This window comes from Oncorhynchus mykiss, chromosome 13 (assembly GCF_057628025.1).
Source record: "Oncorhynchus mykiss isolate SJ-2025 chromosome 13, ASM5762802v1, whole genome shotgun sequence".
In the NCBI taxonomy this organism is placed as follows: domain Eukaryota; kingdom Metazoa; phylum Chordata; class Actinopteri; order Salmoniformes; family Salmonidae; genus Oncorhynchus; species Oncorhynchus mykiss.
In genome coordinates this window covers 62,611,336-62,636,588 of record NC_143034.1, presented here as the reverse complement: position 1 = coordinate 62,636,588, position 25,253 = coordinate 62,611,336, and the positions used below count along the sequence as shown (strand labels likewise).

Here is a 25,253-nt window from a genome sequence, read left to right as displayed (position 1 = left end):
CATCGAGGTCATAACATTGTGCTTTAAAGGTGTATCCCATAACCTTTTTGTCCCCTGTGGCCATCAGACTAAATTCTGAAAAAAATCCATGCTCAAACACACACATGCACACACCATTTAGGCATAGCTGCGGGAAGTAGGGTGCTGAGGGTGCTGCAGAACCCCCTGCAAAATTGAAATATTTTTTGTTGTTGAAAAAATATATATTATAAAAATATAATTTAGGAAAATGAGAAAAGTACTGCCCTGGGCCTTTAATAGTCCTGTATTAGCAGACCGATATATCAGTCTGCAGCGTGGGCAAAACGTTTTTCCAGCCCCTCCCCCAAACGACTTCCCGTGGCTATGCATTTAGGTACCCTGTCAACCTGCCAAGTAGTTTTCTTGAACCAGAAAGGAAACTACAGATTGCACCTTTGACCCAGTTGTTCACCATCGAGAGGATATTATAACTGACATGTATCCCTCAAGTGTTTTGGTGGGATAAAATACTATTATTTTTCAGATGTTGCTATAGTATCCTTAAAAAGCTGCCCAGTCACTTTAGTTCAAGTTCCATGATGATACCAGAGGACTCTGGATGTTGATGTAACAGCATGGCGCTGGAGGGGAGAGGCCTGTTGGACTGTCTCACGGCCTTTGTGTGTGTGTCCCTGCAGTCTCACGGACCTAACCCAGCACAGCGCCCACTGTTTATTTCAGCTCGCTCCTGCGTTTATTTTCATTAGGGTATAATGTCTATTTTAATATGCTTCTTATGCCTCTTGTGTTATTTTAGATGAGTCATTTGGGAATGCGTGTGTACATGTGAGAACAGTTTGTGCCTGTGTTAGTAGAGGAAGACACACACACGCACACACACACACACACACACACACACACACACACACACACACACACACACACAGGGAAGAGTGAGAGCTACTGTGCACTGTTCTGTGGTAACTGACTGGCTGTATTCAACACCAATGCCAAAGAATACAAACAGAATGTGTTTTCATACTCAACATTTTAGTATCTATTAGTGTAAATAAATGTTAAGCGTTCTATCTTTTAATACCCTCATAGATCATCACTCATTCCTAACGGTTAAGTGTATCTGTGCTTAAACAAAACAGTCCATTCCTACACTGGTTTGTGAAAACATAAACTGTGAATAGTTTGGGGGACGCCCATATTTTCAGGTAGAGTCATACACTCATGTTTCCTCGATGAAATAGCACAACATACAGTTGATCTAGTACTGTAGGAGGTAATAGAGCTACAGTGTTGGGTTAGAATACAAATAGATAAAATACAAACAAGTTCTGTGTGAAACGTCCGTATACACACTTAATGCTATTTTGTTTTTGTTGTTCTTATTGTTGTAAGTATATACAGTTGAAGTCGGAAGTTTACGTACACTTTAGCAAAATACATTAAAACTCAGTTTTTCACAATTCCTGACATTTAGTCCTAGTAAACATTCACTGTCTTATGTCAGTTAGGATCACCACTTTATTTTAAGAATGTGAAATGTCAGAATAATAGTAGAGTGATTTATTTCAGCTTGTATTTCTTTCATCACATTCCCAGTGGGTCAGAAGTTTACATACACTCAATTAGTATTTGGTAGCCTTTAAATGGTTTAACTTGGGTCAAACGTTTCGGGTAGCCTTTCACAAGCTTCCCACAATAAGTTGGGTGAATTTTGGCCCATTCCTCCTGACAGAGCTGTTGTAACTGAGTCAGGTTGCAGGCCTCCTTGCTCGCAAAAGCTTTTTCAGTTCTGCCCACAAATGTTCTATAGGATTTGAGGTCAGGGCTTTGCGATGGCCACTTTAATACCTTGACTTTGTTGTCCTTAAGCCATTTTGCCACAACTTTGGAAGTATGCTTGGGGTCATTGTCTGTTTGGAAGATCCATTTGTGACCAAGCTTTAACTTCCTGACTGATCTCTTGAGATGTTGCTTCAATATATCCACATAATTTTCTTTCCTTGTGATGCCATCTATTTTGTGAAGTGCACCAGTCCCTCCTGCAGCAAAGCACCCGCACAACATGATGCTGCCACCCCCGTGCTTCACGGTTGGGATGGTGTTCTTCAGCTTGCAAGCCTCCCCCTTTTTCCTCCAAACATAAAATGATGGTCATTATGGCCAAACAGTTCTATTTTTGTTTTATCAGACCAGAGGACATTTCTCCAAAAAGTACAATCTTTGTCCCCATGTGCAGTTGCAAACCATAGTCTGGCTTTTTTTATGGTGGTTTTGGAGCAGTGGCTTCCTCCTTGCTGAGCGGCCTTTCAGGTTATGTCGATATAGGACTCGTTTTACTGGGGATATAGATACGTTAGTACCTGTTTCCTCCAGCAACTTCACAGGGTCCTTTGCTGTTGTTCTGGGATTGATTTGCACTTTTCGCACCAAAGTACGTTTATCTCTATGAGACAGAACGCGTCTCCTTCCTGAGCGGTATGACGGCTGCGTGGTCCCATGGTGTTTATACTTGCATACAATTGTTTGTACAGATGAACGTGGTACCTTCAGGCGTTTGGAAATTGCTCCCAAGGATGAACCAGACTTGTGGAGGTCTACAATTTTGTTTCAAAAGTTTTTGCTGATGTCTTGATTTTCCCATGATGTCAATCAAAGAGGCAGTGAGTTTGAAGGTAGGCCTTGAAATACATCCACAGGTACACCTCCAATTGACTCACAGGTACCCCTCCAATTGACTCACAGGTACACCTCCAATTGACTCACAGGTACACCTCCAATTGACTCACAGGTACACCTTCAATTGACTTCGCCTATCAGAAGCTTCTAAAGCCATGACATCATTTTCTGGAATTTTCCAAGCTGTTTAATGGCACAGTCAACTTAGTGTATGTAAACTTCTGACCCACTGGAATTGTGATATAGTGAATTATAAGTGAAATAATCTGTCTGTTAACAATTGTTGGAAAAATGACTTGTGTCATGCACAAAGTAGATGTCCTAACCGACTTGCCAAAATTATAGTTTGTTAACAAGACATTTTTGGAGTGGTTGAAAAACAAGTTTTAATGACCCCAACCTAAGTGTATGTAAACTTCTGACTTCAAGTATATGTCCATTTATCAATATGTTTTAGATAGAGCTATACCATTTGTGTGCTCATGGATTTCAGTTTGTGTTGACTGCTGTGTGGGTGTAATTGAACATGAACTTGAACTAGATCTAAACTGCTAGTTTCTGTAGGCTGACTCGTTGTCAGTGGATCTGTTTAGGCTGCCTTCTACAGTAGATTGTGTCTCTGTGGCCTGTTCTCTCTCCAGACTGCAGGAGGCTTGTGGCTGGGTGGATGAGCTGGGAGCCAGGGGGGGATGTAACCTCCTACAGGCCCTGAAGAGAGGCCTTGACCTGGGCTGCACTCAGCTTGACTCCCTGGTCATCGTCCTGGGCTCCAGGTGAATCAACTTCAACAGGACAGTGATGTAGTGGGACTGATGATGAAAGTACAGCAATAACTACATTGGGTTGTACACTATCTACACATTGGGTTGTATTATGTAATATGAATGGACTAATCAGAGAGCAGGGCTAGGATGACCAATCAGAGAGCAGGTGTATGACAATGTAATTATTATTATCATGTCATTTTTAAGGGACAAATCAGAGGGCAGGGTTATGATGACCAATCAGAGAGCAGGGTTATGATGATCTTATGATGAAAGGACCAATCAGATAGCAGGGTTAGGATGTCATTGTGAAGGTACCAATCAGAGAGGAGGATTATGATTATGTCTTTTTGAAGAGACCAATCGAAGAGTGGGGTTATGACGATGTCATTATAAAGAGACAGATCAGAAAGCAGGGTTATTCTTACACATAACAAGTAACAAGTCCTCTGTGTTTGATGATAGTACCTCCTCCTCTAACTTCTCTCCTTTCCTCTCTAGCCCTGACCAGACCGCAGATGCCCTCTTTGATTATGTAGGACAAAGCATTATGGGAAGGACGTTGTTGATCCATGTGGTGTCCTACTGTAGCGTTAGCCCTCTGACCATTGTGAGTCAAACTGCTTGACCTTCAGGTCACCAACAATAATGTGTTTTTATTAATAGAGGGACAGATTTACTAAACTGTCTAACCTGTGAAAAGTTTGGTCAATGATTCACTGTGTCTCTGCCTCAAACAGGCAACTGTAAAGAGACTAGCTGAAGTTACACAGGGACGCCACCACATCTTCTCAGCTTCCCTGGTAACCTATCTGTCCTGACTGTGCTATTTGGGTTTGTGTTTTAGTGTGTTGTGGTCCAAAAATAACTTTCCCTGCTGTTTGCGTGTGTGGTGTGTGTCTGTGTGTGTATCAGGGTGTAGTAGACAGCAGTACAGATGTGGAGCTGCTGTGGACAGAGATCAAGGCAGCCAGAGAGCTGCTGGGACACACTGAGGCCCTACGTCAGGGGCGGCTGGGGGACATGACTGTCACTGTGGTGGGACAGCAGGTGAATGGACTCTGTGTGTGTGTGTCAGTGCTGGTGTCTGTGTGTACAGCATTTTCTTGAACATCTAACATAAACCTTTTAGTGAATCTTTCCTGTTACTGTACTCCCCCAGATTTCCACAGAGTTGGACAGCTTTTCACTCTCTCCTTCGCTCCCCAGACCACCCAATCACAATGTTCCCCTGAGCATCAAGCCCCCAGGTGTCCCGCCCAGCTCCTCGGCTGATTGGCTGAGGAACCATGGACTGAAAGGTAAGTGCTCTAGGTAGAAGTTACACATAGGCACAGATCTAGAATCACCTTACCCACTTTGATCCTAACCTTTATCCATTAAAAAGGAACAATACAAAACTGACCATAGATCCGTGTTAAAGTCAACTTCATCCTACTCTAAAAGTAACTGTGGCAACCAAGTATTGATTCCAAAAGCCATTGGCCATGACAATAATAGATTCAGATTGAAACTGAATGATGCCTCTGTCCTAAACGTTGATGTTGGATGTATTATCTAATCCTCTCTCTGCCTGTAGCTAAGAGACTGGGGCTGTACCAGGTTCTGTCTCCCAATGCCTATTCTCTACTGGAGGGGTTTGTTCCTATCCTGAACAAGACTGTCAGCTCAACAGTCCATGAGGTACTACTGTCTGTCTCTTCTTTCTTATTTCTCCTTCTAGACTGTTTTCTTTTCTCCTTCTCTTGTAATGGCCCAACAGTCGATGGTTCATGAGGTATCACTGACTGCCTCTTTTTTTCTTCTGCACACACAGTGCTTTCTCTCGTTTTCTTCTGGCTCTTCTTTTTGTGGCCAGGTCACAGTACAGGATGTACCACTCTGTCAATCCCTCTATCCCTTTCTTTCTCTTTCCTTTTCTCTCTTATCTCCCTGTCTTTTGATGTTCCAGTCAATCATAATGTGGTCCTTGACCAAACCTCTTTAGGTGGTGCAGAGGGGTGGAACCCAATGCTTATTAGACTGGGCATAATGAACTTATATCAGTTAATCAATGCTACTTGATCAATTACTCTTCCTAGTTTAGTGATCTTTCATTCTGTCTGGGCAGGGGAGGACTTGGAGGAAAAGCATTTAGAGTAATCGCGTCGGTCACTCTTGGTTATTAGTAAGCTTTGTATTTACGACTGTTCTGTCCTTTTTCCTTTCTTTTATCTCAAGTAGGAGGATGGGAGGTGGCTGATATGGCTTGGCCTGGTCAAACAGACTGATCACTGCGCTCACGTTTCGTTTCAAGTGAAACAGCATGTCAGATCAGACTGTTTCCACCAGGCTAGATATGTCTCTAGTCTCTTGTACCTTTCTAGCTGTGAAATAAAAAACCTTTGGTCACAAAAAAAGTTTTTGTCCTGGACTTCCTCCTTCCATGTCGGATCCTACCCAGAAGGCCATGGTGCAGTTTGAGTGGCATGATGGAACGGTGAAGAACGTTCATGTGGACTTGCCCTTAATCTACCACTACCAGGTGGGTTCACCAGTCAGGATGTGATGTCAGAAGCACATGATGTCTTGTCTGTCTTTTGATTTGATTATTAGTCTTAGTCTAAACCTTTCTTCTCTTCCTGACCAATAAAAACAGTTGTCTTCTTACTAGTCTATGGGTGTGTTCATAGTGATGCTTTTCTCTCACCTTTCGTCTGTATCTATCTCACCCATAACCCCTGTCCATCCTGTCTTTCTCTCTTCCATTCCTATCTCTCATCCCTCTCTTTGTCACCTACAGAAACAGCTGATGTCTGCAGTGGCTGTGTTGGAGAGGAGGGTGCAGTGGCTGAGCAGTGGGAGCAGGCAGATCTGGGGGACAGTGTGTGAACAGAGGTACTGTAGGACACTGGGATTCTCTCCTCTCACACACAGCTATCAGTCTGCTATCACTCACAAAATAATCATGTCCATTATCTCTCTAGCCTGTGTCAGGGGCAGTTATTTTCTGTCACAGTATAGAGATGTAGGATCTTCATTTATTGCTGAGTAATGTTCCTGTACAGCAGGAAAGGCAAACTTGTAGTGTATTTGAGGTTTAAAACTGATTCTAAAGTTCACTTTAAAATGACAGACTGGATTTGTATCAACCCCTAGACAGAATGTCAGTTAATTATAATCTACATAATAATTCACATTTCCTGTTGCTTAAGGATTATTTTCCTGCTGTAGCAAACTGGCTCAAATTAAGCAGTTTCAAAGGTCCACCAATCTCTCTGTCTCTGTCTCTCTGTCTCTGTCTCTGTCTCTGTCTCTCTGTCTCTCTGTCACTGTCTCTCTGTCTCTGTCTCTGTCTCTCTGTCTCTGTCTCTTTCTCTCTCTTTCTCTCTCTCTTTCTCTCTCTCCCTCTCTCTCTCTTTCTCTCTTTCTCTCTCTCTCTCTCTCTCTCTCTCTCTCTCTCTCTCTCTCTCTCTCTCTCTCGCTCTCTCTCTCTTTCTCTCTCTCTCTGTCTCTGTCTCTCAATTCAATTCAAAGGGCTTTATTGGCATGGGAAACATATGTTAACATTGCCAAAGCAAGTGAGGTAGATAATATACAACACTCAAATAAACAATAAAAATAACAGTAAACATTCCACTCACAGAAGTTCCAAAAGAATAAGACATTACAAATGTCATATTACGTATATATACAGTGTTGTAATGATATACAAATAGTTAAAGTACAAAAGGGAAAATAAATGAGCATAAATATGGGTTGCATTTACAATGGCGTTCGTTCTTCACTGGTTGACCATTTTTTGTGGCAACAGGTCACAAATATTGCTGCTGTGATGCACACTGTGGTATTTCACCTAGTAGTTATGGGAGTTTATCAAAATCGGGTTTGTTTTAAAATTCTTTGTGGATCTGTGTAATCTGAGGGAAATATGTGTCTAATATGGTCATACATTGGGCAGGAGGTTCTCTCTCTCTCTCTGTGTGTCTCTCTCTCTGTCTCTCTGTAGGGTGGTGATTGTGGTAGACATGTCTATGATGATCTCTCTCTCTGTCTCTCTCTGTCTTTCTGTCTCTGTCTCTCTGTAGGGTGGTGATTGTGGTAGACATGTCTATGATGATCTCTCGCTCTGTCTCTCTGTCTCTGTCTCTCTGTAGGGTGGTGATTGTGGTAGACATGTCTATGATGATCTCTCTCTCTGTCTCTCTCTGTCTTTCTGTCTATGTCTCTCTATAGGGTGGTGATTGTGGTAGACATGTCTATGATGATCTCTCGCACTGTCTCTCTGTCTCTCTGTAGGGTGGTGATTGTGGTAGACATGTCTATGATGATCCCTGGCTTCTCTCTCCACATCCAGCACTCCCTCAGGGTGCTACTGGAGGAGCAGCTGGCCAACAAACACAGCTTCAACATCATCGCGTAGGTCACACACACACACACCACAGGAGGTTGGTGCCACCTTAATTGGGTAGGACAGGTTTGTAGTAATGGCTGGAGCGGAATAAGTGGAATGGTATGAAATACGTCAAACACATGGTTTCCATGTGTTTATGCCATTCCATCTGCTCCGTTCCAGACATTATTATGAGCCATCCTACTCTCAGCAGCCTCCACTGACACACAAACACACACACACACACACACACACACACACACACACACACACACACACACACACAGACGCATGCAGAAACACACACACATGTAGAATCACCATTTGATAGCACATTGAGCTCACATGAATCCAATCACAATGCTGCATGTTCTAATCTTTGATAAGACAACTCTTTGACATGACAAGCCTGTACACTCCAACACTCTCACCTCCACTCCCCCAATCTCCACTTTATTCATGTGTGATTTGCTTACGTTCTGCATGAGAATAGATCTAATTGATTTGGTTGTCAAAGCCTCTCCGTGCATTAGCACGTCTATCTGCCTCACGGACCGTGACCTCACCTCACCACATCCGTTTTGAACAGACATTTGCATGATGGGATGTTTAATAGAGTTAATAGAGTGGAATGACTCACTCTAATAAGAATCCAAATTATATCCCTGCTCATTCTCATCGAGATAGAAAAAGCCTGGGGTCTTAGGTAATTGTCGGAGTTCAATCTATTTATAATGCAGATTGGATGTGGTATTGAAATATAGAGTTGTTACTGGAATTGATGTGCATATACTGTATGTGGATGATGTTTCTGTAGTATGTGCAGTACATTGCAGAGTACATTGTTGCATGTTGTGATCTAATCTACTATCTCGTTGTTGTCCCTTCACTGTCAGTTGACAAGGTTACAATGGAGTTGTATGGTTGGTTAGTTGTGGCATCACCATCACCAGTTTGACTTTTTATAGTCACGTGTACAAGTACAGTGAAATGCCTTTCTTTCAAGCTCTTTACCAACATCGCAGTAATCATTGTCAGTAGTACTATCAAATAAAGTAGAACAAAAACACACAAGAAAATAGAAATAAGAAGAACATGAAAAAGTAAGTAAGCTGCAGTATATACAGGGTCAGTTTAGGGTCAGTTCCAATACCATATTTACAATGTGCAGGCATACTGGAGTGTTACAGGTAAATATGTAGGTAGATACGTATAGGGGTAAGGTGACAAGGCATCAGGATACATGATCAACAGAGTAGCTGCCTCATATATCAGGATTGTATTTGAGTGTGTGTGTGTGGAGTCAGTATGAATGTGTGTGTGTTTGTGTGTGTAGAGTCAGTATGAATGTGTATGAATGTGTGTGTGTGTGGAGTCAGTATGAATGTGTGTGTGTTTGTGTGTGTAGTCAGTATGAATGTGTATGAATGTGTGTGTGTGTGGAGTCAGTATGAATGTGTGTGTGTGTGTGTGTGTGTAGAGTCAGTATGAATGTGTGTGTGTGTGTGTGTGTGTAGAGTCAGTATGAATGTGTGTGTGTGTGTGTAGAGTCAGTATGAATGTGTGTGTGTGTGTGTAGAGTCAGTATGTATATGTGTGTAGAGTCAGTATTAGTGTGTGTGTGTGTGTGTGTGTGTAGAGTCAGTATGAATGTGTGTGTGTAGAGTCAGTATGAATGTGTGTGTGTAGAGTCAGTATGAATGTGTGTGTGTAGAGTCAGCATGAATGTGTGTGTGTAGAGTCAGTATGCATGTGTGTGTAGAGTCAGTATGAATGTGTGTGTGTAGAGTCAGTATGAATGTGTGTGTGAGTCCCTGTACTGTATATTTTCACTCTTTCTTTCCTTTCATACATGTGAGATGAATGTATAATATGTTAATATGCTTGTAGGTTGATATGTTTCTGGTCTTCACCCCTCTACTACGTGTTATAGTTTTTAATATCAGTCCTCCACATTGATTTGCTTCAAGTTGGCATGTGGCGCCCATATCTCTAGAACTTCTTCACCTTTAACATTCTTCATTCCTCGGTTTCAAGTTGTCATCACTCTCTCTCCTCTGTTTCTTCCCCACTATCAGTCTGAAGAAGACATATCCTGTCCTCTCTCAGATCAGTTGTACACGTTTGACAGAGTTCCTTCTTCTACCATACAAGACGTTGTTTCAAGGTTGTCATTGTGTTCCTCTCTGTAGTACTATACCGTGTGTAGTATAATAACTCCACTGTGTTCTACTTGTCTTTCTGTCCTCTGTCAGGTTCGGCTCAGCTGTCAGAGCTTGGAGGGAGAGGTTGGCCCTCACCTCACCAGAGAACCTGCAGGAAGCCTGGCAGTAAGGTCCCCAAAGTGTGTGTGTGTGCATGTGTAAGCCTGGCAGTAAGGTCCTCAAAGTGTGTGTGTGTGCATGTGTAAGCCTGGCAGTAAGGTCCTCAAAGTGTGTGTGTGTGCATGTGTAAGCCTGGCTGTGAGGCGGTCTGATGTTTCTGTATGGTGTCTCTGCTTTTGAGGGCTCTTTGCTGTTCTCTCTCTCTCTTTCCCTGGTCCCTAGCTCTACTTCAGGAGAGAGGCTGTTCTCTCTCTCTCTTTCCTTGGTCTCTAGCTCTACTTCAGGAGAGAGGCTGTTCTCTCTCTCTCTTTCCCTGGTCCCTAGCTCTACTTCAGGAGAGAGGCTGTTCTCTCTCTCTCTTTCCCTGGTCCCTAGCTCTACTTCAGGAGAGAGGCTGTTCTCTCTCTCTCTTTCCCTGGTCTCTAGCTCTACTTCAGGAGAGAGGCAGTTCTCTCTCTCTCTTTCCCTGGTCTCTAGCTCTACTTCAGGAGAGAGGCAGTTCTCTGCCTGTATGGAGACTGGAGAGATTTCACATAGTGCTTTAGTCACATGCTATGCAGTGACGTCTTTCAAAAGTATTTCAAAGTGCGTGTGTGTGCGTGTGTGCGCACGTGTGCGTGTATGTATTTGTGCATCCGTATCAATTCAAATCAAACTTTATTTGTCACATGCGCCGAATACAACAAGTGTAAACTTTACCGTGAAATGCTTACTTACAAGCCCTTAACCAACAGTGCAGTTCAAGAAGAGTTAAGAAAATATTTATCAAGTAGACTAAAATAAAAAGTAACACAATAAGAATATAAATAACGAGGCAATATACAAGGAGCACCGGTACCGAGTTAGTGTGCGGGGGTACAGGCTAGTTGAGGTAATCTGTACATGTAGGTGGGGGTGAAGTGACTATGCATAGATAATAAACAGAGGGTAGCAGCAGTGTACAAAAGGGAGGGGGGGTCAATGTAAATTGTCCGATGGCGATTTTATTAATTGTTCAGCAGGCTTATGGTAGAAGCTGTGCCTTTTTGTCCTAGACTTGGCACTCTGGTACCGCTTGCAGTGCGGTAGCAGAGTAAACAGTCTATAACTTGGGTGACTGGAGTCTCTGACAATTTTATGGGCTTTCCGCCTATTATATAGGTCCCGGATGGCAGGAAGCTTGGCCCCAGTGATGTACTGGGCCGTTCGCACTACCCTCTGTAGCACCTTACAGTCAGATGCCGAGCAGTTGCCATACCAGACAGTGATGCAACCGGACAGGATGCTCTCGATGGTCCAGCTGTAGAACCTTTTGAGGATCTGGGGACCAATTCCAAATATTTTCAGTCTCCTGAGGGGGAATAGGTTTGGTTGTACCCTCGTCACGACTGTCTTGGTATGTTTAGAACATGATAGTTTGTTGGTGATGTGGACATCAAGGAACTTGAAAGTCTTGACCCGCTCCACTACAGCCTCGTCTATGTTAATGAGGGCCTGTTCGGCCCGCCTTTTCCTGTAGTCCACGATCAGCTCTTTTGTCTTGCTCACATTGAGGGAGAGGTTGTTGTTGTCCTGGCACCACACTGCCAATTTGTATTTTTATTTTTTTGGAATTTTACCCCCTTTTTCTCCCCAATTTCGTAGTATCCAATTGTTGTAGTAGCTACTATCTTGTCTCATCGCTACAACTCCCGTACGGGCTCGGGAGAGACGAAGGTTGAAAGTCATGCGTCCTCCGATACACAACCAACCAAGCCGCTGCTTCTTTAACACAGCGCACATCCAACCCGGAAGCCAGCCGCACCAATGCGCCGGAGGAAACACCGTGCACCTGGCCACCTTGGCTAGCGTACACTGCGCCCAGCCCGCCACAGGAGTCGCTGGTGCGCGATGAGACAAGGACACCCCTACCGACCAAGCCCTCCCTAACCCGGGCGACGCTAGGCCAATTGTGCGTCGCCCCACGGACCTCCCGGTCGCGGCCGGTTACGACAGAGCCTGGGCGCGAACCCAGGACTCTGATGGCACAGCTGGCACTGCAGTACAGCGCCCTTAACCACTGCGCCACCCGGGAGGCCTTCACTGCCAATTTTTTGACCTCCTCCCTATAGGCTGTTTCATCGTTGTCAGTGATCAGGCTGTTGTCACTGTTGTCATCAGCAAAGTTAATGATGGTGTTGGAGTCGTGAACAGGGAATACAGGAGGGGACTAGGTACACACCCCTGAGGGGCACCAGTGTTAAGGATCAGCGTGGCAGACATGTTGTTGCCTTCTCTTACCACCATGGGGCAGCCCTTCAGGAAGTCCAGAATCCTTAGCTTAGTGATGAGCTTCATGGGCACTATGGTGTTGAACGTTGAGCTGTAGTCAATGAACAGAATTCTCACATAGGTGTTATTTTTGTCCAGGTGAGAAAGGGCAGTGTGGAGTGCGATTGAGGTTGCATCATCTGTGGATCTGTTGGCACGTTATGCGAATTGGAGCGGGTCTAGGGTGTCCGGGAGGATGATGTTGATATGAGCCATGACCAACCTTTCAAAGCACTTCATGGGTATCGCTGTGAGTGCTACAGGGCGGTAATCATTTAGGCAGGTTGCCTTCCCTCCCTTGGGCACAGGGACTATGGTGCTCTGCTTGAAACATGTAGGTTTTACAGACTGTCAGGGAGAGGTTGAAAATGTCAGTAAAGACACTTGACAGTTGGTGCGTGCATGCTTTGAGTACACGTCCTGGTAATCAGTCTGGCCAGCGGCTTTGTGAATGTTGACATGTTTAAAGGTTTTGTTCACACCGGCTACTGAGAGCGTTATCACACAGTCATCCAGAACAGCTGGTGCTCTCGTGCATGCTTCAGTGTTGCTTGCCTCGAAGTGAGCATATAAGGCATTTAGCTCGTCTGGTAGGCTCGTGTCACTGGGCAGCTCGCGTCTGGGTTTCCCTTTGTAGTCCGTAATAGTTTTCAAGCCCTGCCATGTCTGACGAGCATCAGAGCCGGTGTAGTAGCATTCAATCTTAATCCTGTATTGACGCTTTGCTTGTTTGATGGTGTGTGTGTGCGTTTGTGCATCTGCGTGTATTTGTGAGTGCGCGTACAAGCATGCTTGCATGTGTGTTTGCGTGGCTGCACACGGATGTGTATGGCTCTGACCATGTGTCTCTTTCTCTCCTCCAGGTGGGTCCAGGGTTTACAGTGTTCAGGGAGCAGGAACACCATGGCTGCTCTGAGGCTGCCTCTGGAGGGGGACCTCAATAGTGGGGCACCCTCCCTCTCTCCCGCTCCTCTTCTCCCTCCGTCCCCCCCTCTCACCCAGGGCCTCTACCTCTTCACCAGCGGATTGCCTGACCAGGAAATTGTATGACACTGTCCTGGCAACAGTTATATCAATTGGTGATGATGACTCATGATGGTGAACATTAGAACTGATATAGGAAGAGCTGATCTGAAATCAGTTCTTTAGCCGCAGATAGTAACCATACTGTTACACTGGTCGCACTTCATCCCAACAGGGCACTATAATAGAGACATGCTTCCCTCTGGTGCCCTCTGTTGCTGGAAGCGAGTTAATGCACTAGCTAGGTGTCACTGATATAATGTGCCTACATATTCATATACCCGTGCTTGTTGTCTGGCAGCTGTGCGTTTCTATGAACACGTGAATAAATGTTTTATTTAAAAAAAACTCTTCTCTCGAAAAGTAAAATGAATGACAATCAATCCAGAACAAGTCTCTTGTTGCTCTGTTCCCAGGCAACGGTGTCTTCATATGTGTCAGAGTGCTGCAGTGGCCGGCCTCTACATCTCCACATCTGTCTGTTGACTGGAGAGGAGACAGAGGGACAGACAGAGGCACAGACGGGGGGTTTCCCTCCACCTCGCCATGCCACCAGGGAGGAGACTACAGGGGCACTGAGGGAACTGGCACAAGCTGGCAACGGACGTTTCCACTGGATCAGTGAGACAGGTACGCGAGAATTCACACACACACAATCTTCATGAAGACTTCAAAAAGTGCCATGGAAAAATAGATTACTCCACTATCAAGTGGCACCTTGAAGAAATGAGCACCAGTGATGACAGTAGAAGTAGAAACACTTACCCACCACAGAGGTGATTACTTCCTGGAGGGGCTACCAGCCAGCTGTGTGAACCCACTTATCCCCCAGCTAATGGCCTATTCAACAGTGTGTGTGTGTGTGTGTGTGTGTGTGTGTGTGTGTGTGTGTGTGTGTATGCATGTTGCTTGTCTGTCTGTGTGTGTGTGTGTATGTATGCATGTTGCCTGTCTGTGTGTATGTATGCATGTTGCTTGTCTGTCTGTGTGTGTGTGTATGTATGTATGCATGTTGTGTGTGTGTGTGTGTGTGTGTGTGTGTGTGTGTGTGTGTGTGTGTGTGTGTGTGTGTGTGTGTGTGTGTGTGTGTGTGTGTGTGTGTGTGTGTGATGCTGGGTGGAAACCCTGAGCCCTGGTCTGTCCTGTCCTCTCACTGCAGGCATCCTGGAGAGCGATGACATAACTGCTCTGATTAGAGAGATGGAGAGGGCTGCTAATTATTGGCAGAAGGTGAGATTGGAACAGCATGGGGAAGGGAGAGTGCTAAACAGCAGCAACAACAACGGCTTACACACAGATCTGTCCTAAACTACTCAAAACATTTAGATTCAGATACTAGTCATATGTATTGACAACATACTGTAAGGTATTCTGTTTACATTATTTTAATGGAGAAAAAAAATATTCAACCACTTTAACATTGTAAGACTGTCATTGCAAATCTATCCATTGCTAGTTAAAGGATGACCTGTATTTCTGTGTGTGGCTCCAGAGCGCCATGCTGGTGGACTCCTTGACCCAGAAGTCTGACTGTAGGTGCCCTGGGGAGGATCTCTCTCCTGGGGACAAAGCTCCGGCCCAGTCCCCCCTGGCCTGGAGACGCAGAGACAGACCACTGCCCCCACCGCGACCCACAGCACTCACCCTCGCCAGGCTGGTTAGAGCACACACATACGCACGGATGTACGAACACACACACAAACACACACAATAATATTTTCTCTTCTTTGTCCTCTCTCATTTCAACATCAAACAGCACTTTCAACATTTCTTTCTTAACTCTCAACTAACAAACAGAATATCAGATGAAAGATTATTTTAGAAATGCCTCATCTTGGGCCGAGACAAAGTAGGATTCTAATAAATATGGAGTGGATGTTATAATGTTTTATGTCGATGCTACATAAGACCGCATGAAAGCATTTATGAAGATTATATAAACATATGTAGGGCATTATGACGATTATATAAACATATGTAGGGCATTATGAAGATTATATAAACATATGTAGGGCATTATGAAGATGATATAAACATATGTAGGGCATTATGAAGATTATATAAACATATGTAGGGCAATATGAAGATTATATAAACATATGTAGGGCATTATGAAGATTATATAAACATATGTAGGGCAATATGAAGATTATATAAACATATGTAGGGCATTATGAAGATTATATAAACATATGTAGGGCATTATGAAGATTATATAAACATATGTAGGGCATTATGAAGATGATATAAACATATGTAGGGCATTATGAAGATTATATAAACATATGTAGGGCATTATGAAGATTATATAAACATATGTAGGGCATTATGAAGATTATATAAACATATGTAGGGCAATATGAAGATTATATAAACATATGTAGGGCATTATGAAGATTATATAAACATATGTAGGGCATTATGAAGATTATATAAACATATGTAGGGCATTATGAAGATTATATAAACATATGTAGGGCAATATGAAGATTATATAAACATATGTAGGGCAATATGAAGATTATATAAACATATGTAGGGCATTATGACGATTATATAAACATATGTAGGGCATTATGAAGATTATATAAACATATGTAGGGCATTATGAAGATTATATAAACATATGTAGGGCAATATGAAGATGATATAAACATATATAGGGCATTATGAAGATTATATAAACATATGTAGGGCATTATGAAGATGATATAAACATATGTAGGGCAATATGACGATTATATAAACATATGTAGGGCATTATGAAGATGATATAAACATATGTAGGGCATTATGAAGATTATATAAACATATGTAGGGCATTTATGAAGATGATATAAACATATGTAGGGCAATATGAAGATGATATAAACATATTTAGGGCATTATGACGATTATATAAACATATGTAGGGCATTATGAAGATGATATAAACATATGTAGGGCAATATGAAGATTATATAAACATATGTAGGGCATTATGAAGATTATATAAACATATGTAGGGCAATATGAAGATTATATAAACATATGTAGGGCATTATGAAGATGATATAAACATATGTAGGGCATTATGACGATTATATAAACATATGTAGGGCAATATGAAGATTATATAAACATATGTAGGGCATTATGAAGATTATATAAACATATGTAGGGCATTATGAAGATTATATAAACATATGTAGGGCAATATGAAGATGATATAAACATATGTAGGGCATTATGAAGATTATATAAACATATGTAGGGCAATATGAAGATGATATAAACATATGTAGGGCATTATGAAGATTATATAAACATATGTAGGGCATTATGAAGATGATATAAACATATGTAGGGCAATATGACGATTATATAAACATATGTAGGGCATTATGAAGATGATATAAACATATGTAGGGCATTATGAAGATTATATAAACATATGTAGGGCATTTATGAAGATGATATAAACATATGTAGGGCAATATGAAGATGATATAAACATATGTATGGCATTATGACGATTATATAAACATATGTAGGGCATTATGAAGATTATATAAACATATGTAGGGCATTATGAAGATTATATAAACATATGTAGGGCAATATGAAGATGATATAAACATATGTAGGGCATTATGACGATTATATAAACATATGTAGGGCATTATGAAGATGATATAAACATATGTAGGGCAATATGAAGATTATATAAACATATGTAGGGCATTATGAAGATTATATAAACATATGTAGGGCATTATGAAGATTATATAAACATATGTAGGGCATTATGACGATTATATAAACATATGTAGGGCATTATGACGCTTTATGCAAATCAAGGTTTTATGATGCTTTATACTGCATATCACCACTCCAAGTGAAGGTTTACATACGTTTTTATTTTCTGCTGACAGCAAATGAAGGAAGGCCGAACAAACGAGCATTCCTCCTCTCAGAAGGCTCTCGCATGGCGTCCCAGCAGTACCACATCTACTATCCCACTGGGTGAGTCAGCATTCTAGCCTGGTTAAGCCAGACTGAATCAGTTTTAATGCCAGGCTGGAAGTTTGCCAGCGGTATCTAGGTTAACTTCCCCCGTGGGTGACTGACAGTTTAGTGGAGTGAAGGTTCTATCTCAGGTGAGTGTCAGGCAGGGGCTAGAGCAGGGAATGCCAGACAGAGCAACTGTCACCTTTCTGTACCACAGCGAGTGCAGTAAGTACCAGTTCACTGCTGTTCCTGTCCCAACCCCAGTCAAAGTGAGTGCCAGACTAAACGTTAATAAACTATTAAACAAATGGAGGATGGCTCCATTTCATCAAAGTCCTTTACATGAGGAATTAAATCCATGTTGGTTCAGTAAGGAGTTACCCGTATTTCCAACTGCTTTGTTGACCTTCACTTTAACTTTCTCTCTACAGATGCTTTGTATCTTCAAGATCCTTTTAAATGTGTGAAGAGTAGACTAGTGCATTTGTCCCAAATGGCACCCTTTTCCCTACAGTACCGGTCAAAAGTTTGGACACACCTACTCATTCAAGGGTTTTTCTTTATTTTTTACTATTTTCTACATTGTAGAATAATAGTGAAGACATCAAAACTATGCAATAACACATATGGAATCATGTAGTAACCAAAAAAGTGTTAATCAAATCAAAATATATTTTATATTTGAGATTCTTCAAAGTAACCACTTTGCCTTGATGCCAGCTTTGCACACTCTTGGCATTCTCTCAACCAACTCCATGAGGTAGTCACCTGGAATGTATTTCAATTAACAAGTGTGCTTTGTTAAAGTTCATTTGTGGAATTTCTTTCCTTCTTAATTCTTTGAGCCAATCAGTTGTGTTGTGACAAGGTATGGGTGGTATACAGAAGATAGCTCTATTTGATAAAAGACCAAGTCCATATTATGGTAAGAACAACTCAAATAAGCAAAGAGAAACGGCAGTCCATCATTACTTTAAGACATGAAGGCCAGTCAATCCGGAAAACTTAAAGAACTTTGAAAGTTTCTTCAAGTGCAGTCACAAAATCCATCAAGCACTATGATGAAACTGGCTCTCATGAGGAACGCCACAGGAAAGGAACACCCGAAGTTACCTCTGCTGCAGTAAGCTCATTAGAGTTAACTGCACCTCAGAATGCAGCCCGAATAAATGCTTCACAGAGTTCAAGTAACAGACACATCTCAACATCCATGTTCAGAGAACACTGCATGAATCAGGCCTTCATGTTCGAATTGCTGCAAAGAAACCACTACTAAAGGACACCAATAAGAAGAAGAGACTTGCTTGGGCCAAGAAACACGAGCAATGGACATTAGACTGGTGGAAATCTGTCCTTTGGTCTGATGAGTCCAAATTTGTGATTTTTGGTTCCAACCGCCGTGTCTTTGTGAGACGCAGAGTAGGTGAACGGATGTTCTCCGCGTGTATGGTTCCCACCGTAAAGCATGGAGGAGGAGGTGTTATGGTGTGGGGATGCTTTGCTGGTGACACTGTCAGTGATTTATTTAGAATTCAAGGCACACTTAACCAGCATGGCTACCACAGCATTCTGCAGCGATACGCCATCCCATCTGGTTTGCACTTAGTCCCACTATCATTTGTTTTTCAACAGGACAATGACCCAACACACCTCCAGGCTGTGTAAGGGATACTTAACCAAGAAATTGAGTGATGGAGTGCTGCATCAGATGAAATGTCCTCCACAATCACCCGACCTCAACCCAATTAAGATGGTTTGGGATGAGTTGGACCACAAAGTTAAGGAAATGCAGCCAACAAGTGCTCAACATATGTGGGAACTCCTTCAAGACTGTTGGAAAATCATTCCTCATGAAGCTGGTTGAGAGAATGCCAAGAGTGTGCAAAGCTGTCATCAAGGCAAAGGGTGGCTACTTTGAAGAATCTAAAATGCATATATAAAAAACTTATTTGGTTACTACATGATTCCATATGTGTTATTTCAAGGCGTTGATGTCTTCACTACTTTTCTACAATGTAGAAAATAGTTTTAAAAATATTTAAAAAATGAATAGGGGTCCAAACATTTGACTGGTACTGTATACAGTGGTGTAAAGTACTTCAGTAAAAATACTTTAAAGTACTACTTAAGTAGTTTTTTGGTATCTGTACTTTACTATTTATATTTTTTACTTTGACTTCACCACATTCCTAAATAAAATATTGCAATTTTTACTCCATACATTTTCCCTGACACCCAAAAGTACTTGTTACATTTTGAATGGTTAGCAGGACAGGAAAATGGTCCAATTCACACACTTCTCTACTGCCTCTGATCTGGCGGAGTCACTAAACACAAATGCTTTGTTTGGTAATGATGTCTGACTGTTGGAGTGTGCCCCTGACTTTCCGTAAATAAAAAAACAAGAAAATGATGCTGTCTAGTTTGCTTAATATAAGGAATTTGAAATAAGTGATACTTGTACTTTTACTTTTGATACTTAAGTATAATTGAGCAATTACATTTAATTTTGATACTTAAGTATATTTAAAACCAAATACCAATACTTTTACTTAAGTAGTATTTTACTGGGTGACTTTCACTTTTACTTGACTAATTTCCTATTAAGGTATCTTTACTTTTACTCAAGTAGGACAATTGTGTACTTTTTCAACCACTGACTGTATATTGTGCACTACTTTTGACCAGAGCCCTATGGGCTATATAGGAAATAGGGTGGCATTTGGGACACAACCTAGCAGTCACTTAGGTCTTGTTTTTCTCAGTGATGAGGTTTCTCCCCTGGTACATCACCACCCCGTCAGCCAGGGTTAGGGATTCTCACCTGATATATCACCACCCCGTCAGCCAGGGTTAGGGATTCTCACCTGGTATATCACCACCCCATCAGCCAGGGTTAGGGATTCTCACCTGGTACATCATCAACCCGTCAGCCAGGGTTAGGGATTCTCACCTGGTATATCACCACCCCATCAGCCAGGGGTAGGGCTTCTCACCTGGTACATCATCACCCCGTCAGCCAGGGTTAGGGTTTCTTCCCTCAGGTACATCATCACCCCGTCAGCCAGGGTTAGGGTTTCTCCCCTCAGGTACATCATCACCCCATCAGCCATGGTTAGGGTTTCTCCCCTCAGGTACATCATCACCCCGTCAGCCAGGGTTAGGGTTTCTCCCCTCACGTACATCATCACCCCGTCAGCCAGGGTTAGGGTTTCTCCCCTCAGGTACATCATCACCCAGTCAGCCAGGGTTAGGGTTTCTCCCCTCAGGTACATCATCATCCCATCAGCCAGGCTTAGGGTTTCTCCCCTCAGGTACATCATCACCACGTCAGCCAGGGTTAGGGTTTCTCCCCTCAGGTACATCATCATCCCGTCAGCCAGGGTTAGGGTTTCTTCCCTCAGGTACATCATCACCCCGTCAGCCAGGGTTAGGGTTTCTCCCCTCAGGTACATCATCACCCCATCAGCCATGGTTAGGGTTTCTCCCCTCAGGTACATCATCACCCCGTCAGCCAGGGTTAGGGTTTCTCCCCTCACGTACATCATCACCCCGTCAGCCAGGGTTAGGGTTTCTCCCCTCAGGTACATCATCACCCAGTCAGCCAGGGTTAGGGTTTCTCCCCTCAGGTACATCATCATCCCATCAGCCAGGCTTAGGGTTTCTCCCCTCAGGTACATCATCACCCCGTCAGCCAGGGTTAGGGTTTCTCCCCTCAGGTACATCATCACCATGTCAGCCAGGGTTAGGGTTTCTCCCCTCAGGTACATCATCACCCAGTCAGCCAGGGTTAGGGTTTCTCCCCTCAGGTACATCATCATCCCATCAGCCAGGGTTAGGGTTTCTCCCCTCAGGTACATCATCACCCAGTCAGCCAGGGTTAGGGTTTCTCCCCTCAGGTACATCATCATCCCGTCAGCCAGGGTTAGGGTTTCTCCCCTCAGGTACATCATCACCCTGTCAGCCAGGGTTAGGGTTTCTCCCCTCAGATACATCATCACCCCGTCAGCCAGGGTTAGGGTTTCTCCCCTCAGGTACATCATCACCCCGTCAGCCAGGGTTAGGGTTTCTCCCCTCAGGTACATCATCACCCCGTCAGCCAGGGTTAGGGTTTCTCCCCTCAGGTACATCATCACCCCGTCAGCCAGGGTTAGGGTTTCTCCCCTCAGGTACATCATCACCCCGTCAGCCAGGGTTAGGGTTTCTCCCCTCAGGTACATCATCACCCAGTCAGCCAGGGTTAGGGTTTCTCCCCTCAGGTACATCACCACCCCGTCAGCCAGGGTTAGGGTTTCTCCCCTCAGGTACATCATCACCCCGTCAGCCAGGGTTAGGGTTTCTCCCCTCAGGTACATCATCACCCCGTCAGCCAGGGTTAGGGTTTCTCCCCTCAGGTACATCATCACCCCGTCAGCCAGGGTTAGGGTTTCTCCCCCCAGGTACATCATCACCCCGTCAGCCAGGGTTAGGGTTTCTCCCCTCAGGTACATCATCACCCCATCAGCCAGGGTTAGGGTTTCTCCCCTCAGGTACATCATCATCCCATCAGCCAGGGTTAGGGTTTCTCCCCTGAGGTACATCATCACCCCGTCAGCCAGGGTTAGGGTTTCTCCCCTCAGGTACATCATCACCCCGTCAACCAGGGTTAGGGTTTCTCCCCTCAGGTACATCACCACCCCGTCAGCCAGGGTTAGGGTTTCTCCCCTCAGGTACATCATCATCCCATCAGCCAGGGTTAGGGTTTCTCCCCTCAGGTACATCATCACCCCGTCAGCCAGGGTTAGGGTTTCTCCCCTCAGGTACATCATCATCCCATCAGCCAGGGTTAGGGTTTCTCCCCTCAGGTACATCATCATCCCATCAGCCAGGGGTAGGGTTTCTCCCCTCAGGTACATCATCACCCCGTCAACCAGGGTTAGGGTTTCTCCCCTCAGGTACATCATCATCCCATCAGCCAGGGTTAGGGTTTCTCCCCTCAGTGTAATGAATGAATGAAGGATGACTCGGCTCTATTTTTGACCTCTACTAAAACGTTACCCGTTTACTTCAGACTAGCTTTCTTGTTGTTATTGTTGTTATTTTTTTTATTTTTGTTTTCCCAGGGTTACACACATGAGATGAACTGTTGTGTTTTGATAATACAAAACTGCAGATGTTTTTATAGTTTGTATACAAAGGATGAGTGTTTTTTTCAAGTTTAAATGATTGTATGATGTAAAATTGATATAGCCTTTTATAAGTTAGCTTGTTTGTTTCTTGTGTCTCGTTCAGTACAGCCCATGACTGGTTGGGGTCCAGTAGAGACTAAAGCCAAGCAGAGGAAGCCTTCTCAGGTCACCCAGTCTGTGTTCTACCTGGAAGATGGTAACTTGGGTAAGTGTGTGTGTGTGTGTGTGTGTGTGTGTGTGTGTGTGTGTGTGTGTGTGTGTGTGTGTGTGTGTGTGTGTGTGTGTGTGTGTGTGTGTGTGTGTGTGTGTGTGTGTGTGCGTGTGCGTGCGTGTGCGTGCGTGTGTGTTGACTTGTTGGGTTGTGATTGTATTTTCCCTCTTGTCTTGACCTAGGTGTGGTGTTCAAGTCTTACCCCAAACCTAAAAGTGTCCGAAAGTCCATCCCCTTAGTGACTCTGCCAAAGCAGGAAGAGATCTGCTCGACCAAACGGGTGCAGTATCAGATATGCATTCATCTTGAAAATAAAGGAGAGCCGCACATAGTGTGCCCTCCTTTATTTTCAAGTTTTCCACTCCGCTAGCCAGCACCTCGCCTAATAGGTGTGCATTTCTTTTTCTTCTAGAATGATCTATTCATCTAACGTCAGCCGTCTTATTTAAATGCTCTAATTATAAGTCGCTCTGATAAGGCAATGTGCTAAAAATGTGTGTGGGGGGAGGGGCCAAGATAATTTTTTTCTCATATGTCTCTTGGCCCTGGCCTGTAGTGGCTGAAGAGGTTCAGTATTAAGAGGCAGAAGCTTGACATCTATAAGCTGGTGTCTGGACCTGACTGTACTCATCATAAGAAGCTGGTCCCTTCGGTCCTCAAGAGAGTGTCTGCCAAATACTGCTCCATCTTCCCCAGTGTCCACATCAATGTGAGTCAGAGGAGAATGGCTTCAATAACATCTTTTGGCATGAATACAAATTAAAATGCTAGCAACTAAGTTCAAGTACGAGTACAAATGTCCAATGCGGCCAAATGGCGAAAAAATAATTACATTTGATTATAAATAATAAAGATATCAGCTTATCCAACCAGATATCTATCCACTCCCATGCTGGTCTGAGCCTCATGTCTCTCTCTGTCTGTGGTTGTTGTTTCAGGGGATGGTGAAGCACCTGCAGCTGACTCCAGGAGAGTTAAAACAGTACCTTACTCAGACTGAGAGACTCCTGCTGCGCTACATGCAGAGGCTGCAATGGCTGCTCTCCGGTATGCCTCTCTCTCGCTCTATGTCTCTGTCACTGTCTCTGTATCTTGTCTGTCTCTCTCTGTTCTAGTCATTCTAATTATATGGTACCAAAATACTGGAATATCTATGAATGCCCGATTGAAGGTTGAATGAACCCTGGTGTCTGGCTCCTTCCGCTCACTTCTTCCCCAGGTAGCAGGCGTGTGTTTGGGGCGGTGCTGGAGAGGGAGGTGTGTGTGCTGCTGGATGTGTCCGGCTCCATGGCTCCCTGCCTGGGGGAGCTGAAGACCAAGCTGGCCTCTCTCATCTGGGAACAGCTGCATCACAACACAGTCAGGTAAATTAAACCTAAAAAGCTTTCCTTACCCCTGAACACTTCCACTGTTGACTATCCCAGAAAAAGAATGAAAAAGGAACTCTGTGTTGGCCTAGACAAACAGGCTCACGTTTCTCTTTCTATCCATCTGTCTGTTTCATAGAGGGAAATTACAGGCAATGGTGACAGTAGAAATATAAATAAAATCTTATTCTAGTTCTGTGGTTGTTACTACTGTAACTTAGGTTCATTATGTTCATATCTCACCCCTGCTACACCGACACCCATTGGTTATTGTCATATCTAACCCCAGACACCCTCTCTGACTGTGTCCCAGGTTCTCTCTGCTGGCGTTCTCCGAGGGGGTGAAGGCGTGGCGTCCGGCACTGCAGGAGCCTACAGAGGAGGCGTGCCGCGACGCGGTGCAGTGGGCATATCAGCTCAACACCCATGGGGGAACCAACACTCTGGAGGCCCTGCAGGTGACAGGTTTAAGTAGTAACTGGCTATGTCATGTTATAACCTCCATATGTATGTTGCCCAGACTGGCTGAGGGTTAGAGGAAAGTGTGGGCCTGTACCTGCTGTTCTTGGTACATGGCATATGTCATGTTAACCAATTATATTTATATATGTCATGTTATAACCTTTGTTTGTATGCTCCTTGTCATGTTATAACCTCTGTATGTATGCTCCTCAGACTGGCTGTGGGTTTGGGGACAGTGTGGGCCTGTACCTGCTGAGTGATGGGAAGCCAGATTCCAGCTGCAGCCTGGTGCTGAAAGAGACGGAGAGACTGACCACAGGGAACCACATTACTATCCACACTGTCTCATTCAACTGCACAGACAGGTCTGACTATATGATTGTACATTGATTGATTTGTACATTTAATCTATTACACGATGACGCTCACTACGACCCACTATTACACTTCTGACAGCTCAGCCAATGACTTTCTGAAGAAACTGGCTCACCAAACTGGGGGTCGGTACCACCGTTGCCATGACAATGTGGATGCGCTCAGTGGGCTGTTGGAATCGGGCCTTAGTGATGGAGACGTGAGTAGACACACGCGCACACAAACACACGTACGCATGTATACACACCTGAGC

The 25,253-nt window shown here is 43.7% G+C and overlaps 1 protein-coding gene across 1 annotated transcript in view; it reads left to right on the top strand.

The window, feature by feature from the left end:
• LOC110510757 (von Willebrand factor A domain-containing protein 3A) overlaps positions 1–25,253 on the top strand; it is a 32,360-nt gene that overhangs the window by 6,189 nt on the left and 918 nt on the right. The window contains exons 8-30 of the mRNA XM_090197079.1: positions 3,297–3,428; positions 3,921–4,029; positions 4,160–4,222; positions 4,335–4,469; positions 4,582–4,720; positions 4,999–5,102; positions 5,863–5,943; positions 6,202–6,296; positions 7,698–7,817; positions 10,047–10,121; positions 13,268–13,448; positions 13,844–14,057; positions 14,587–14,657; positions 14,920–15,084; positions 17,342–17,432; positions 22,689–22,790; positions 22,979–23,076; positions 23,353–23,505; positions 23,735–23,843; positions 24,016–24,160; positions 24,477–24,621; positions 24,839–24,990; positions 25,082–25,199. Of these exons, the coding sequence (XP_090053205.1) occupies positions 3,297–3,428; positions 3,921–4,029; positions 4,160–4,222; positions 4,335–4,469; positions 4,582–4,720; positions 4,999–5,102; positions 5,863–5,943; positions 6,202–6,296; positions 7,698–7,817; positions 10,047–10,121; positions 13,268–13,448; positions 13,844–14,057; positions 14,587–14,657; positions 14,920–15,084; positions 17,342–17,432; positions 22,689–22,790; positions 22,979–23,076; positions 23,353–23,505; positions 23,735–23,843; positions 24,016–24,160; positions 24,477–24,621; positions 24,839–24,990; positions 25,082–25,199 (2,797 nt within the window). The remainder of the gene's footprint in view (positions 1–3,296; positions 3,429–3,920; positions 4,030–4,159; positions 4,223–4,334; positions 4,470–4,581; positions 4,721–4,998; positions 5,103–5,862; positions 5,944–6,201; positions 6,297–7,697; positions 7,818–10,046; positions 10,122–13,267; positions 13,449–13,843; positions 14,058–14,586; positions 14,658–14,919; positions 15,085–17,341; positions 17,433–22,688; positions 22,791–22,978; positions 23,077–23,352; positions 23,506–23,734; positions 23,844–24,015; positions 24,161–24,476; positions 24,622–24,838; positions 24,991–25,081; positions 25,200–25,253) is intronic.